This window comes from Hakea prostrata, chromosome 2 (assembly GCF_041222555.1).
Source record: "Hakea prostrata isolate BN-2017 chromosome 2, UWA_Hpros_2, whole genome shotgun sequence".
NCBI classification, from domain to species: domain Eukaryota; kingdom Viridiplantae; phylum Streptophyta; class Magnoliopsida; order Proteales; family Proteaceae; genus Hakea; species Hakea prostrata.
In genome coordinates this window covers 20,752,396-20,768,443 of record NC_142601.1, presented here as the reverse complement: position 1 = coordinate 20,768,443, position 16,048 = coordinate 20,752,396, and the positions used below count along the sequence as shown (strand labels likewise).

The 16,048-nt window shown below is 39.1% G+C and overlaps 1 protein-coding gene across 4 annotated transcripts in view; it reads left to right on the top strand.

Annotated features, from left to right (window-relative positions):
- The window catches only part of LOC149024004 (pre-mRNA-processing factor 39-1-like), a 68,946-nt gene extending 66,121 nt beyond the window's left edge, over positions 1 to 2,825 (top strand). For 2 of the 4 annotated variants that reach the window (XM_089144409.1, XM_089144410.1), the window contains one exon: positions 1,845 to 2,825. In XM_089144409.1, the coding sequence (XP_089000535.1) occupies positions 1,845 to 1,949 (105 nt within the window). In that variant the 3' untranslated portion in view covers positions 1,950 to 2,825. The remainder of the gene's footprint in view (positions 1 to 1,844) is intronic. The other 2 variants (XM_089144408.1, XM_089144411.1) reach the window with 2 other exon arrangements.
- The last annotated feature ends 13,223 nt before the right edge of the window (positions 2,826 to 16,048 follow it).

The window sequence follows — 16,048 nt, the reverse complement described above, 5'->3', positions numbered from 1 at the left end:
CGATTGGGGCTCCGACTAGGCAATTAGGCGACAAAGCGGTGCTTAAGCGACCAAAGCGGTTGGGTCAAAATTTTTTAATACAACTACTTTTTAATACAAATATTTTTTATAATAAGCTAAACAAACATTCAACAATCACATTCATTAAAAAAAAAAAAAAATTCAAGAATTACAATTATGAAAAATTATCCAAAAAAAGAATACAAACATAACTTCATCTCATCAAGCATCATAACAATAACTATGTACTATATTAGTAATCAATGTGAAAATGAAAGTAGAAATTTTACATTCTTACTTCTATGAATAATATTCGAATTGGAATCAGAATTGATGTAACCATTTTTCCCTTTTTTTAACCAAACAAGTGCGACATGATAAATTAATAGATCTCATTATTTTGATTTCCAAGTCATTGTTTATTTAATGATTCATTGATTATCGATGTTGAGTATGGCTCATGCTTCACATTTTGTTGCCGATAGACACTTTAGGCCTCGATTCCGAAATGACTCACCTATTTAAATTTATATACGGCTTTGTAGAATAAATTAGGATTAAAAAATAATAATAATATGCAAAAATTACAAAATGTAAAAAAAACGGTTGCTTTAGTGTCTAGGTGGCAATAAGGAACACAAGGCGGCAAAACGGGAAAAAAAAAATCAGTTTATCAATTAAGCGGCTTAAAAACCGCTTTGCCGCCTAGGCGGACGCTTTGACAACTATGCTCCGTTCTTCTCTGGTACCCTTTAGAATCAAGAAACCTGAGTTGGGTTCTTTTGCCATTAGACTTGCTTCAATTTCTTGTGTGATGATAAGTGGATCGGCTCAAATGGGTTGATGAACACGATCTCCCCCCCCCCCACCTTCTTTTTTAGTTTCACCATTTCCTTGCTCTTTTCTGTGTTGATGTACCTGAATCTGGATCTGTGAGAGCTGGGGATAGCCAATGGAGATGGAGGTAGAGAAGGACTGGTTGTCTTTCTCGTTTTTGTTCTTTAGTGTTTTCTATTTTTATTAAGGATAAAACTGTAAACTCACTAGGACATGGGGGTAGTTTAGGAATGACAAAATTATTTAACCATGACTTAATGGAAAATACCAACAGAGTGTGATTATGCAATTTCAAGGGCATGCATTCTGAGACTTTAATGTGTTGACTTGTCCCTGTAATAAGAGGACTTTCCATCTTACTGACTGTAGTTTCAGCTCAACACAAGCATTTATTTTGGGGGTGTGAGGAGAATTCCAAATTACAAATATTCTGTGTCTTTGTATAGCACAATGCAGGGGGTGTTCTTTTGGTAATTTTCATTACTTTTGACTATGCTTGGGTCATTGACATTTCCTAGCCAAGGTGATCAGGTGTGGAAATAGGCATGGTACCTAATAATAGGGAGCAGGGATGTGATCCTTGAGATTAGTGCTCTTCAGTTCGGGAAGAGTAGTAGTGAATAGAACCTGCTTTTCTTGGAACTAGAGTACTATATATTGTGTTGTTACTTGGTATGTTTTTAAGCTTGTTGAACACACTAATATATATATTTACTAGTAATGTTATCATTTTGTTCTTCAGGGAGTTAGTAATTAAATGTAGGCTTAAGTCTATTTTTGCTGAGGACTCAGATTTTCTTCCTTTCCTAGCTGGTGTTCTGTTCTCTTAATGGAAGCAGGTTTTGGTCATTCTGTTGAAACTGCTCCTCGGTCATAAGGCCTTGTTGTAGAAGGCTGACCCTTGTAACTAAAAGAAGGAAAACTGAAAGAACCAGAGATCAAATTTTTGTTGTTGCGTTCTATTATGTTATATGCCCAATCATGATATTCTTGATTATTTTTGGCAGACCGTCCCACAACAGAGCTATGCCCAACCAGCCACAGCTGCAGCCTTTGCTCCAACTCAGCAACAAGCACCGGCTCAACAGGCATACTATGGGACTTATTATTGATATGTTAACGAATTTCCCATTACAATTTTGGCACATGTAAATTAGGTTTGTTCGCATCTCTTTGATATATTTTGAGCTTTACCCTTGTTTTTTTGATAACCTGGGCATGAGTGATCTAGTGACAGAAGAGGTGTTTATGAGGCAATGTATTGCAACTGTGACTAATCTTGTAGGGAAATTGCAATGGAATTGATTTTTATTAGCGCTCCTCTTTCTACTTGAAAAGCTCAGAACATGTAATCAGGCACCATGCTACCGTTATATGTGTACAGATTACATACCATTCCATTCCATTTACGCTGTGTTTAGTGACGGGCCATAACACAAATCAAAACTGTAGATCTGGTAATTCCATTAAAGTTCTGAATTATTAGAGTTTGGATCCAGGTTTTACATAAAGCATTAGATGGTTATCTGTTCTGACACTTTCTGAGCCTTTTGGTCCGTAAAAGATAAAAATTGGTGAGTTTTCTGAATATGTCTTCTAAGTCAAGCAAACAAACAAATGGCAGAGAAGATCTCAAGGATTGAAATAGATGCAGAGGAGCTTCAGTGATTAGCAACTTTTGAAGATGACTAATACGATGGCTTACGGGTTTGGCTTCTCTAAGATGAATGTAGTTAGCTTGGCTTAAATGGAATTTGACTGAACTTCATGAATTTCAAGAACGGTTACCCAACTGGTTCTCGGTTTGCCAAAAGTTGAGTGCACCGTCCAATTAAAGTGTAAGGCTTTTAATGGAGTGACATGCTAGACGATAGCAACAGAGTCATTAGGAGTAATGGCAAGATTCAGAAGACAAGGATTAGTCATATGTAAAACTTTTGAAAGTTTCACCAAAAGACAAACCTGGACAAAGAACCTGCCAAAGAATTGTAGTCCACTGAAATAAAACTAAAGGAAAAAAAAAGAGGATTTTGATGCATGGTTGTGCTTCAATCATTGGTGCGCATGTTTGTTTTAGGACCTTAGGTATGGCGTGAGTTGGTTGGAGATTGCATCACAATTTTACCCGCAGCAACACTGGTGGAAAAGGCTCCCTTGAGGATGTAGTCGTAGTGCGCGTAAGTTGGCCTAAATGGATGAACCTCAGATAAATAAAAAAAACACTTGCAGAAAAGGCAGCAAGAATTGGTAAGAAATATTTTGTTTTAAATGTATTTTTCTTGTCTTAATCTTCACGATGACTGTTTTGACTGTATCTTTCATGTAAGTAGAGCTCAACTTATTGCGCAGCACCGTGCTGCAAATGGTTCAAATCGAGATCTCAACCGAGCGATTGTCCGTTTCTTAAAAAGTGAGATCTCAACTGTTCGCTGCAGGGGCTGCGCATTAATTGCACAACACCAAGCAATTTTATGGTATGTTAGGTTTTCCATTTGCAACACATTGTCATTCTCCCGAATTCCAATGAAATGAACTTGAATGTTGCGCATTAAATGTGCAACACCTACAGCCTACGAAAAGCGAGATAGATGGTCGAGATCGAAATCCAATAGTACCATTTGCCTGCTTTGCTGTAAAACCCTAGGAGATAAAGAATACGAGGAGAGCGCCACTTGATTGATAGTTCTGTTTTCTTTTGCCGATTCTTATATAATTTGAATAAAGCATAAGAGGAGATTCATGAAGTGTTGATTCTCCATGATTACAAGGTAAGTCTTTCATTGATGTTGGGGAATGCTACATTAGTGTTTAATTAATTTTGATGATAACAAACACAATGTACTAATGTCATGCTTAAGATGTTTAATGAGATAAAGCCAAATGAATCAATATCAAGAAAATGGAACCAAGGTAAAGAGGATCAAGATACAAATGAATGGAATTAAGACATAAATGAAGGTGAAACCCAAAAGACTTGATCAACAATGCATTTGGATTTGATGCTTGAAGACCATGTGAAGAATTGAAGAACCAAGAAGAAGGAACAATCAAGCTCAAGTGGATTGAGTGTATCTAGGACTCTATATACACATGTACAAGTGCACACACTCATACATAATGCTCATTATATCATTCGATAAACCTAGGTCTCAAACTAAAGGGGAGTACCCAAACCCCTTCAATAGATGACCTCAACCAAGTGCTCATAACCTCCACTCTCCTAAGTGATGAGATGATGAGAGCTAATATTCTCACTCAATCTAAGAGTTGTAGCCTCTCACCCTTGTGTATATAAATAAATACTCTCCCAAGGAATCAAGCCTTTCAAATTGATTGTGGCTATAGACTTGAAAAGTTGAATTACTAGAAGATTATTGTGTTGTAGGTAATTTTAAATTTGCATCACATGTCTAATTAAGGGGTTGGTAAAATCCCTGTGATGGTAATGTTTACAACTTGTAGATTCTAATCCACTAGTAGTAACTTATTCACCCCCAAATTGCATTTGCATCTTTTTTCTGTTCTCCTCTCTTGTTATTCCTATGATTATGCATACTTTTAGATTTGCCTAATGACTATTTTTGAAGTAGATTTGTTGGATTCTTTACCCATCATAATGAATTGATCATAACTATTGAAGCACTTTGGGATGTCAGGAAGAGTGGATATAAACTTAAAAGTTGAATCACTTAAATGCTTGTTGTAGGTAATTTTAAATTTGCATCGCATGTCTAATTAATTTAAGGTTCTTTTTATTCCTTCCCATAGAGACTTAATCCATTAATTTTAACTGTATTTTTCACCCCCAAATCTCCACGTGGTTTGTGAGTTTTCCTCGGCTGGTTGAGATTATACACATGTATGCCGAGATACTGTGAGATTTGGGGGCTGACTATTGTTTGAAGTTTTTTATTGGTAAACTATCTTCCGTAGTGTTTTTATCATACTTTTATGGAACTCTATGTTTTTCATTGGAATAACTATTATTGCTACTGTTGTACTATAGCTTAATTATTAATTTATTCTATATTTTTTGTAATTATTAATCTAACCTTAATAGACTTTCCCTGGAATTACTAATGCCCCTTGCTATTAAACTCTGTTAGTTAAGTGATGACATGGTATTTTTCATTTATCTAGAAATCCCAAAATAAACCTAAGGTTTTATATTACTAATTTACAATTTATATTAAACTACATTACTACCTTTAGTAATGAGGAAGAAAATAATTCTAATTAAAGGACTTTGTTTTCTAGTCAAAATAAAGAGAGAGAGCAAAAAAAAAAAAAAAAAAAAAACCTCGTCTTCTTATCTTACCCTGCCAAAAGAATTTTTTTTCTCCATTTTCCTCTCAACGACCCCAGTCCAACTCCTTCCTGTCCCAAGACAAAATCCAAAACTGAGCTTAAAAATGTAATGTACTGAAATAACCTTTTATATATTTACTTTCCAATTTGGTGTTATTTTTAGTTTTTGTTATCTATTTTCCAATTTGACCTTATCAATTTTAGGAAATTCCTATTTCCAATAGGTTTTATTTATTTATTTAATTTTTAATTTGACATTATTAATTTTAGGAAGCTTATACTACTGAGAGAGTTCCTTTTTTTTTAAGAATCCAAAATGACAAGAATACAAATGTAAAATTAGTATTTCATATTTTTTTTTCTAAATGAAGAGAATATTGTCTTTTGGCTTTTTAATTCTAGAAGGACAAAATAGACTTTAAACATCCAATAAAAACAGTCTCTTAATACTGTTAGAGTTATGTGGAGCAATGGTAATTTCATAAAGTCTAAGGTCTCTATAGTATTTAAGCTATAGCCCAGGGATAGCAGTAATTATTCCTTGTACATTTTGGCATGAATGATTTAAGTTAACATTGCTATTTGCGTCTAACTATCAGTAAGGGTGCCAATCGGTATGGTTTTGGTAATTTGGCACGGTTTCGATAAGGTTCCAACTTTGAATACCGAAAACTAGAATCATACCGTACCGAACTTAAATGGTGCGATACAGTTTTGGTATTTGCAAAAATGGTCCGGTATGGTTTTGGTACAAAATCGGTATGGAAAAACGGTTTTAATACGGTTTCTAGTGCGGTCCAGTATGGTTTAGGGACAAAATTGGTTTCATGCACCAATCAAAATAATTACTAACTAGTAAGATTATTGAGTCACCAAATGACCAGACTAACAGACTCACGGTTATTGATTTTTGAGTCACTCACCACCGTCCACGGATAATAACTACATGTAAATAAAAAACATGAAACAAATACGTTGACGAAGAATAAATTTTTTTTTTCAACCCATGAGACAGAGAAACTATTAAATTCAAGTACCGTAAACAAGGATGAAGTCATGAAGATAACAAGAGAAGCAGACAAACCTGAAATGAAATTACAATTTACAAGAAATAAGGTTCAGCCACTGATCTAACATTGAAGTTGAACCAACCCAAGACATGGGTTTTGCTGATAGGAGGAAAATCTTTTGTAAGAGAAAGAGAACTAAAGATGAGCCATCAGCCATTGAAGTTGACGATGATGGGCTTCCTTGGTGAGTCCCAGCTTACATTTTACATAAAACCCAGAAAAGGAAGAGCAGAGAAGAATTCAAGAGGGAGAATGCCAATACAATAGATTGTACATGAGCTTTTATCCATGAAACCCATACCAAAATATAAAGCTGAAACCCAGCTAATTACAGAAACACACACAAACCATAAACCAACTAGTGAAAATCCTCCTATTCATAAGCCTCTCTAGCTGTCTAGCATGCTCAGTTGCTCCCAATCACTATGGTGTTTGTCAATATCAGCCTGAATACATGAAAAAATAGAAATTAAATAAGAAAAGCAGTCATTAAAACATGTAGAAAGAAAACTCAGCCTTCAGAGTTTCAGTAAGCATGAAATTTGTAGTAATGAGGATCCACTCACTCAAGGAGCTACAAAATCCAGTTGATCAATACTTGAAATAGAAACTAATAATTATCAGAGGGACTGGGAGATGTATTATGCTCTTGGCAGCCAACGGTATCAACTCAAACTTTCATCCAAAACTATGTCTTCCATGGGTTATAAGCAGTGTATTTGTAGAAGATAATAGAGACTACTAATTGGAGTAAAAAACTCAAGCAAACTCTAAGACAAACCTTGAAACCAACTAGTACTAAGGTTATCCATAGGCCATCAAGGACATGTTCGAGGACATGGGTTGGGGTCCCATGCTTCGTGCCGATGAGCTCATCTACCCCCGCCTTGTGACTCATTTCTATTTAAATCTTCGCCATGAAGGAGCGGGCGAAAATCTGAAAGTCACCTCTTATGTCAAAGGGGCCGGTGAACATTGCTCTTACCATCCCCTCATTTCACACCTTGTTTCAGATTTTTATTGAGGGAGACCTTCGTTTTTGGACCTACAAGAACACCCCCACCTGAGGATATTCATATAGAAGATGTCTACAAAAGTCTCCTCAAACTTGGAAATTGGCCTCGCTACCACATGGACATTAAGGAACCTATGTTCACTGATGAGTCCAGAGCCATTAGCAAAATCACTGAATCTTGTTCCTAAAAAAGGGACACCGGTCTAATATTACCTCTCTTCAAACCTATGTCACCTACTGCATCCTTCACCGTCAACCCTTGTGTCTCCCTTAAATCATTCTATCCTACATGATTCAATCTGCCATCTCTGGGAACAAGAGTCTACCATATGGTAGCCTACTCACCACAGTCTTCCAACATTTTGGTGTCAATCTGAAAAATGAAGACTCGGATGATCCACCACCACCTCTTAACAACAGAGGGGCTACTCCCTCTCACAAAAGAAAAGGAACAGCAGCTCACCAAAGCACTGCACCCTAGGATATGGACATAGAAGGTGCACCAGCCGAGCCACAACAGCTAGGTTCCTCTTATTCTTCCACTAGTTTGTTGTTTCAGGCCCTTGACTCTCGCCTCACCGCCATGCAGTGGCATCTTGATACCCGTTTTGACTCATTGGGTACTCCTATGGGCTCTCTTGAAGATATGATGACTCATCATATAACATTCATGCAACACATGATGACTCATCTCAAGATTCCTCCTATGTCATCTCAAGAAGTTGAAGATGCAGAAGACAATGAAGACGAGGATGAGGATGAGGATGAGGAAGGAGATACTGAAGCAAGCGGAAGTGGAAGTGGGGAAGGTGGTAGTGGTGATGATGAAGAGGATGATGCAGCTGAAGACTAGCATATTCTCTTTCTTATTTTTCAGTTGTTATCTATTTATTTTGTTATGATCAGCTCTTGCTTCATATAACTTTTGTTGTGTTCATGATATAGTTGAATTTTTTTTATCATGCTTCAAACTTGTCTTTACACATGAATTGGTTGATGTAAATGACTTGTTTCTATGAAATGCAAGTTTATTTTATTCTTCTCTACTGTCATCTTGTCTTTATTGCAAGAGAATATCATGTTTAAGGGGAGCATGCCATTTTTTTCTCTCTCTTTTTGTTAATGACAAAGGGGGAGAAATTTACACAGTCAGTTACAATTCTTTTTAGATTGTAAAACATAATAGCATGATGTTTAATGTATACGACATATGAGATGCATATGATGGGTTATGATATGTTCCACAGTATGAAGGTAATTAGTATATTTCATGGCTATATGAATATCCAAGTGCATAAATGATAGTTTTTAAGTCTTTCTATCATTCTATCACTTGTATGTTTGTCATCATCAAAAGGGGGAGATTGTTGGGAAATGCCATGTCAGCATTTGCCACATCAGCCTCTGTCAGTTTTGATGATGACAAACACAATTTACTAATGTTTTCATTAAGATGTGTTTTGTCCAGCTCATCACTAAAGTGGATCGATTCCATTTGGTTGGACCAAAAACTTACCGGATACTCAAACTCAAGTCAAGCAATCTTGGACAAAGAACCAAAGTCAAGATGAGTATCAAGTTCAATGCACAAGAAGAGGCGAAGATCAAGTTGGATATCAAGACTTAGTTGAATCTAGGACTTAGGACACTCTCGCATACACGCATATGTAACTACATTGATAATATGTAATTCATGTCACTAGAATGACCTAGGACACATTAGGAAAGTGTATGAGGCTTAGGTTTGACCAAAAAAACCAAAAGCCCAAGCCAAGTCCAAGTCCCAAACTAAGTCAGCAGTCTGTGCACAAGACGAACGTCTGTCTGCCCAGACGGTCGGACGACCGTCTGGTCCTAACTTAAGCTCAATGCCTATATTTTAACCGGCTGTTTTTGAGACAGACCTCCGTTTGGTCAGATGGACGTCTGTCTGGAGTAAAAATTCACTGAAATTATATATCCGTTGGGAGGTTGGACCAAGCATTTGGAGGACTTCTTTATAAGCCCAACCACCCACATTTGAGGGGTTTAATCTTGCCAATTGAGCTATTACTCCCACACAAGTTGAAAAGCAATTACTTAAGTGATCTGGGATTGTTTACTAGTCTTACAACTCCACCCAACTTTGAAGAACATTCCAAAGTTACTAAGCAAGCTCATTGGAGTCAAGCTTGGAGTTAGTGAAGGTCATTGAGACTTATTGTTGGTGCATTGTGTTGTGACTAAAATATCCACTTCCGGTTTATACCGGTCTGACCAGGTTCAACCGGATTCAGCTGATGAGACCAATGAATTTAAGGGACCACCCAAAGGTTAAACAAAGGCTTAATCATAGCCATCCGATCTATACTTTCCATCCGACGGTCATTAGTGACAAGAGCCAATGTATTAAAGCCTATAAATAGAGCCAAGATTCTGAGGAGAGGTAAGCTCATTCGAATATTCACACTTCTCGCTTATTTTCCATTAAAGCTCTCTGAGATCTCTACTTCCGATCATCTACCGACTAGATCGTCGGAGACGGGCCGATCAAGACGATCGGCCGCTTCTCACGGTGTTCTAATTAGGAGCGAGAGGGAGAGAGAGAAGGAGAGAGAAGGAGGGAAGGAAGGAAAACGGAATAGAAAATTGGGGGGGGAAGGAGAAAAAGAGGAAAGAAAGAGAGAGGAAGGAGAGGGGAAAGAAAAGAGGAGAAGGGAAAATTGGAAATAAAAAGGGATGAAAGAAAAAGGAAGAGAAGAGACAAAGGAAGGGGAAGAGAGTCACAGACAGAAGGTTTCAAAAAATAGGGAGGAGAAGAAGAAGAAGGAAGAAGAAGAGAGGGAGGAATGAAGAAGAAAGGAGAAAGGAGCGGAAAGGATGAGAAGGCAAGAAAGAGATCGAAGAAAAAAAAAGGACAAAGGGGAGCAAGAAGAGAATGTGATGGTAGCGACAAGATGAGGCATCCAAAAGAAAGAGGGTGAGGAAGAAGGAAGAAGCGGGAGGAGAAGGAAGAGGAAACACGAAGAGGGAGGAGGGAGCCAAAAAGAGATTGGAGTACTAGGTACACTCACTTTGAAGGGAATATAAGGAGACAGAGAGGGAAAGGAAAGAAGTCTCAGAGCAGCAAGATCCAGAGAAGAGAACGGCCAACAAGGAAAGTTTCCATCACGGATCTAAGATATAGAGAGATTCAGGATTGACCACCAAGAATCTAATAAGCCCCGGAGGAGGGGGACGCCCAGGATAGAGAAGATGAGAGGACGAGGAGAGGGGAAGGCGAACAGAGCCGGAGAGGCCAACCAGTTGTCCCCAGACAGAAGATTAGGAAACATGGATACGAGGATCGAGAGAGGACGATCTCGGTCTCACTGGGAGGATCCAGAAGGGAAAGAGGGGACATTAGGGATACGAGAAAAGGACCTATAGGAAGATCATGAAACCAGCAAGAGTAACTCCAAGAACTACAAATATGGCATCATAAGGGTGGGGGAGAAAGGGAAAGAAGTAGAGGAACAGTCAAGGAAAATTCACGATGCTAAAAATACAGCCGGTCTCAAGGCAGGAAGGGTCTCCGACACACCTGGAAGATCTAAGAGAACTCAACTCTATAAAGGGGTCTAAGAATGTGACTAACGCGATTCATATGTTAGTGTTATGGTTGGTGATGTTGCTTGAAGGTGTTTGATGAGATTCCCAAAAGAGACTGGTCTGGTCTGCGATCGCTGTTTTGCGACCAAGGTGGACTCGAGGCTAGGGAAGAAATGAGGTTACCATGAGCATAACATGATGAGGTTAGATGGTACGATATCCAGCTCGGTGGGGTCTGGAATTGGGTAGATGGCTATATTTTTATCTCAGAAATGGGTTGATCTTGGTGGGTACTTTTAATAGACATGTTCTCAAGATGTGGATCCAGAAGAGGCAGGAGGTTTGATAAAATGCCAAGAAGAAATGTACACAGGAGGGACAAGGGGGTTCATGAGAGAGGGAGAAGCAAGAGAATGCAGAAATGAAGAGGACAGGGAAAAGATGGACAAGGAGTCTATGGCGAGTCATAGGGGCCTGTGGAGCTAGTGGAAAGAGAAAAAGGAAAGATAAGAGCAAGTGAGAAGGGAGGGAAGGGGGAGGGGGATGAGCCGAGAAAAGAAGGGCAAAGAGGAGGGGGAGGAAGATAACTAGAGAGGGAAGGAAAGGGATCGACAGATGGGAATGGCAAAAGCAGGGGTCAGCAAGAGAAGAAGGGGAAGAAGAGGAGAAAATAACAAATCAGAAGGAGAAAAGACGGGCAAGAGGGGACCAAACAAGGCAAGGGAAGAAATAGAGGAGAAGAAGAGAGACCCAAACAAAGAGGAGGAAAAAGAATGAAAAACAAAGGGGAAAAGAAGTCAAGGAAAGAAAGAAAAGGAGAGAGGAGGAAAGAGGGAGAAGGAGAAGAAATAAAGATAAAAAATCTCAAAGAAGCATTAAAGATTCGAAGAAGAGAGGAAAGAGAAGGAGAAAAAATCACAAATAAAAGAAAAAAGAAGAAAAGCAGCAAAAAGGGAAGAAGGAAGAATTAAGAGAGGATCAATCTGAAGACTAAATTGAAGAAAAAGTATTCTTGGAGAAATCATTTTATTAAGCGTGGTCATCTAAAATTTCTTCTTCATTATTAATCCAAAAGAATTATACACAGCTCGATCAAGCCATAAGCGATCCAGGGTACTTGAGGATGATCACGGACACAAGTAGCACGAGCTCACAAGGGACACGGCACCAAGGGGATCCACTCTCGGAGTTAGGCTCAAGAGCCACTTCGAGGGTGATATGCAGCGATCCGGATCATCGAGGGTGATCCGACTCTTGGAGTTAGGCTCAAGTAGCCGACCTTCGAGGCCCGGTCATGCTTTCAAAGCCGATCACGGATCATTCCATACCGAGGGTGATCCCGACTCTTCGTGAGTTAGGCTCAAGTAGCCAGCCTTCGAGGCCCGGTCATGCTTCGAAGCGATCACGGATCATTACCGAGGATGATCCCGACTCTACGGAGTCAGGCGTAGCCAGGTCATGCTAAGCTAATCACGGATCATTCCTTCGCGAGGGTGATCCGGATTGTTCCTTCCGAGGAATGATCCCGACTTTCCAGAGGCTCAGTAGCCAGACCTTCGAGGCCTGGTCATGCTTCCGAAGCCGATCACGGATCATTGAGAGGATGATCCGACTTCCGAAGCGCTCAAGAGCGCCTTCGAGGCCGGTCATGCTTTCCGAGGGATCACGGATCATTCCGGAGGATGATCCGACTTCAAGTCAGGCTCAGAGCATCTTTCTAAGGAAGCATTGGATCGAGTCGATGGAATTAATCAATAAAACAATTCAAGGATCAGGAGGATTATTTATCGAAAGCTCAAAGATTTGAAGATTATGAGAATATCCGATCAGCTATCAAAGCTATCAGTATATTTCTTGAAATATCTCATAAACTAAGAATACAAGTTTGATCAAATATATATCTAATCGATTATATTGAAGATTCTAATCAAAGTTGCTAAAGACTCTCTTCAACTATTGTCTAAAGGAAAAAGCTCGATCAGCTATTGAGGCTCTCACCGTTCTCTAAAGACTTCGATAAGCTATTAAGGCTCTTTTCAGCCATTTTCTCAAAAATGCATCTGATCGGTTATTAAGGCTTTCGCACTATTTTCTCAAAAAGCTTCATCAGCCACTCTTTCCTAAGAATACTTCATCAGAACCGATCAAAGATACACAAGTGATCGAAATACAACAAGTGGTTAGAAGTATAGTAGATGGCAGCAGGTCAAAGAGGCCCCCATGTTCCTTCACCTCAAGATCTCCGCGCCAACCTCAAAATGATTGGGGCTGAACACCAAATGCAAGATAAGCTCAAGTATTGAAGAATCTCACAACCAATACAAGATGAAGAAATCGAAGTCATTGAAAGAAAGATCAAACCCCAACGAGCTCAACAAGCGACGATCAGCGAGGCTGGGGCGGTGGACAAAATACCACCCGGTTAACCGGCGACGAGTTCAACCGGATTCAGCGATGAGACCAAGAATAAGGGACCACCCAAAGGTTAAACAAAGGCAACAAGCCATCCGATCATACTCCACCGACGGTCAAGTGACAAGAGCCAACGAAAAGCCAAAAAGAGCCAAGATCGAGGAGAGGTAAGCTCAGAATATCACACTCTCGCATTCCAAAAGCCCGAGATCTCTACTCGATCACACGACAGATCGCGGAGACGGCGACAAGACGATCGGCCGTTCTCGGTGTTCTATATTTCGGGAGCGAGAGGTTGATTGACGATTGAGCAAGCGACGATCCGGATCGAATGGATTGGTGCAAGGATTACGGTTCAAAACCTCCGGCAATTTTAGCACCAACACATTGCATTCCTTGAAGCATTCATTCATTACATCACACTCACACAAGGGGTAAAGTGTCACTCCTCTTGTTAGGTAATATCCATTACTTCTTATACTTGTATTGATTGTTTCAATTATAGTCTAGGTTGATTAGAATTGGTAGAGGGTGATCTTGCCCTATTTAGAACAAAGATTGTTAAGGGTGCTCTTGCCCTACTTAGTGAACAAAGATTGTAAAATGTACTCTTGCCCTGTAACAAATATTGTAAGGGTTTGATTCTCTACCCACCGTATTGAAAAATAATCAATAGTGTAATACTCTCTTGAGACGAAGAGAGGAGTGGACGTAGACTTATAAAGTTGAACCACTGTAAACTCTTAAGTTGTGATTGCTTGGTATTAACTAATTTCATTTAAATCTTCAATTTACATTGAAATTGCAATTAAACCGAGAATTTGGGGCAATCCACTAGATACAACCTAATCACCCGGGGCTCTAGATTGTAATAACATTTTGGTTTTGACCAAAAATATCTTTCTCAACCATTGCCACTGTTGTGACTAAAATATCCACTTCCGGTTTATACCGGTCTAACCAGGTTCAACCGGATTCAGCTGATGAGATGAATGAATTTAAGGGTCCGCCCAAAGGTTAAACAAAGGCTTATCATAGCCATCCGATCTATACTTTCCATCCGATGGTCATCAGTGATAAGAGACAACGTATTGAGGCCTATAAATAGAGCCAAGATTCTGATGAAAGGTAAGGTCATTCAAATACTCACACTCTTAAAGCTCTCTGAGAGCTCTAAAAACACTATTTCCGATCAACTACTGACTAGATCGTCGGAGACGGGTCGATCAAGACGATCGGCTCTGTTTCTCACTGGTGTTCTATTTTTTCAGAGCGAGAGGTTGATTGACTAAAGAGCAAGCCCGATCGATCCAGATCTGAGTGATTTGATGCGAAGATTACGGTTCAAAGCCTCCGGAAATTTTAGCACAAACATTTGGCGCCGTCTGTGGGAACCTGAGCAAGAAGCTATGGCTCAACTACCGGAAGAGCATGATGATTCACCGATCGTTCTTCTGCAATCTTTTTGTTTGGAGATCTTTTGCTTTTGCGATCAAGTTTTTCTTGAACGGTTACTGTGAAGTTTTGTTGAAATCAACAATTTATTGCTGTGATTCGCTAAAGGAAAAGGAAGAGAAGAGACATCGTTCCTCGTCAAAAGCGACTTCCCGAAGTCTTGAGTCTAATCTTTGAATTTGATGTTTTCTAATAAAAATCTTTCAGTTTTGTCAGATCTTGGAGAAGCATCCGGATACTCGAAGTTCCGTGTACTGCAAGCTAGATTTCACTCGGTTATGTGAATTTGAAGAAGAAATCGAGATCTTCTTGCCAAATATATTTGTCATCTTACTCCATTCTTCTGGATTTAAGTTTCTATGTTTTCAGATTTTAGATCTCTGTCGCTTTTCTTTCAAATCTAAGTATTGCTATTTTTTCAGGTTTCCATTGCTCTTTTCTGCAAGTTCGTGACCTTCGAAGAGTGCCGTACGGCCGAACAACCTATTCTTCCTAGGAAAGCTTAAACCACTCGAGCATCACGGCTTCAACTAGCCGCAGTGCTTCCGATGGCTTTTGAAGATTAGCTACCACAGAGAAGTTTTCTTGTTGCAGCGATTACACCAGATCGGCCACGTATTTGGTTTCTCTCTCACTGTTCACGGTTCAGTTTATACGCAACAGAGTGTATTTTCTATTTGTTCCTTTCTGTTTGTGTCAACTCTTCTTTAGTTTCTCCCAACAGTTCAAGATTTTCTGAGATATTCGTTTCAATGGAGATGAGTATGGCGAAGAAATTTATTTTTAATCGGAAGAGAAGAAGAAAAGCTTGGCCTATTTTCAGATTTTAGATAACTTTTGTCGCCATTCTCTCAGATCTAAATATCTCCAAATTCTCAGATCTTAGATCTCGGTTGCCATTTTTCCAGATCTAAACATTTTCGTTTTCTTATATCTATCACTGTTCTCTTAGATCTAAATATATCTGTTTTCTAAGATTTTTTATCACTCTTTTCTGAGAAGCATGAAGTTAAACCTGTTGTAAAGCCACCTATATTCTTCAAATTGCTCTTATATTCTCTGATCGTCTTCTCCAAATGGCTTTTATATTTTTTCACCATTTCTGATTGGATCGATTCTCTGAAAAACAGTGACAATAATGGTGGAGCAAGAGGCATCCTTCTATATCTTGTTTCTTGATCTCTGGTGCTAGCTTCGATCTATCTCTAGATCTCTGATCGGCGTTTTTTCTTTTTGTGATATTGTCCGCAGCTTGGCTCGATCTAACACATCAGAGTAAAAATTTATTTTGTTATCCCGTTGAAGTGTTAGAAATGAGAGATATTCATAGCCAATGCATTAGCATTATGCATCGAATGTCCCTCTAAAGTTTTTGGATTCA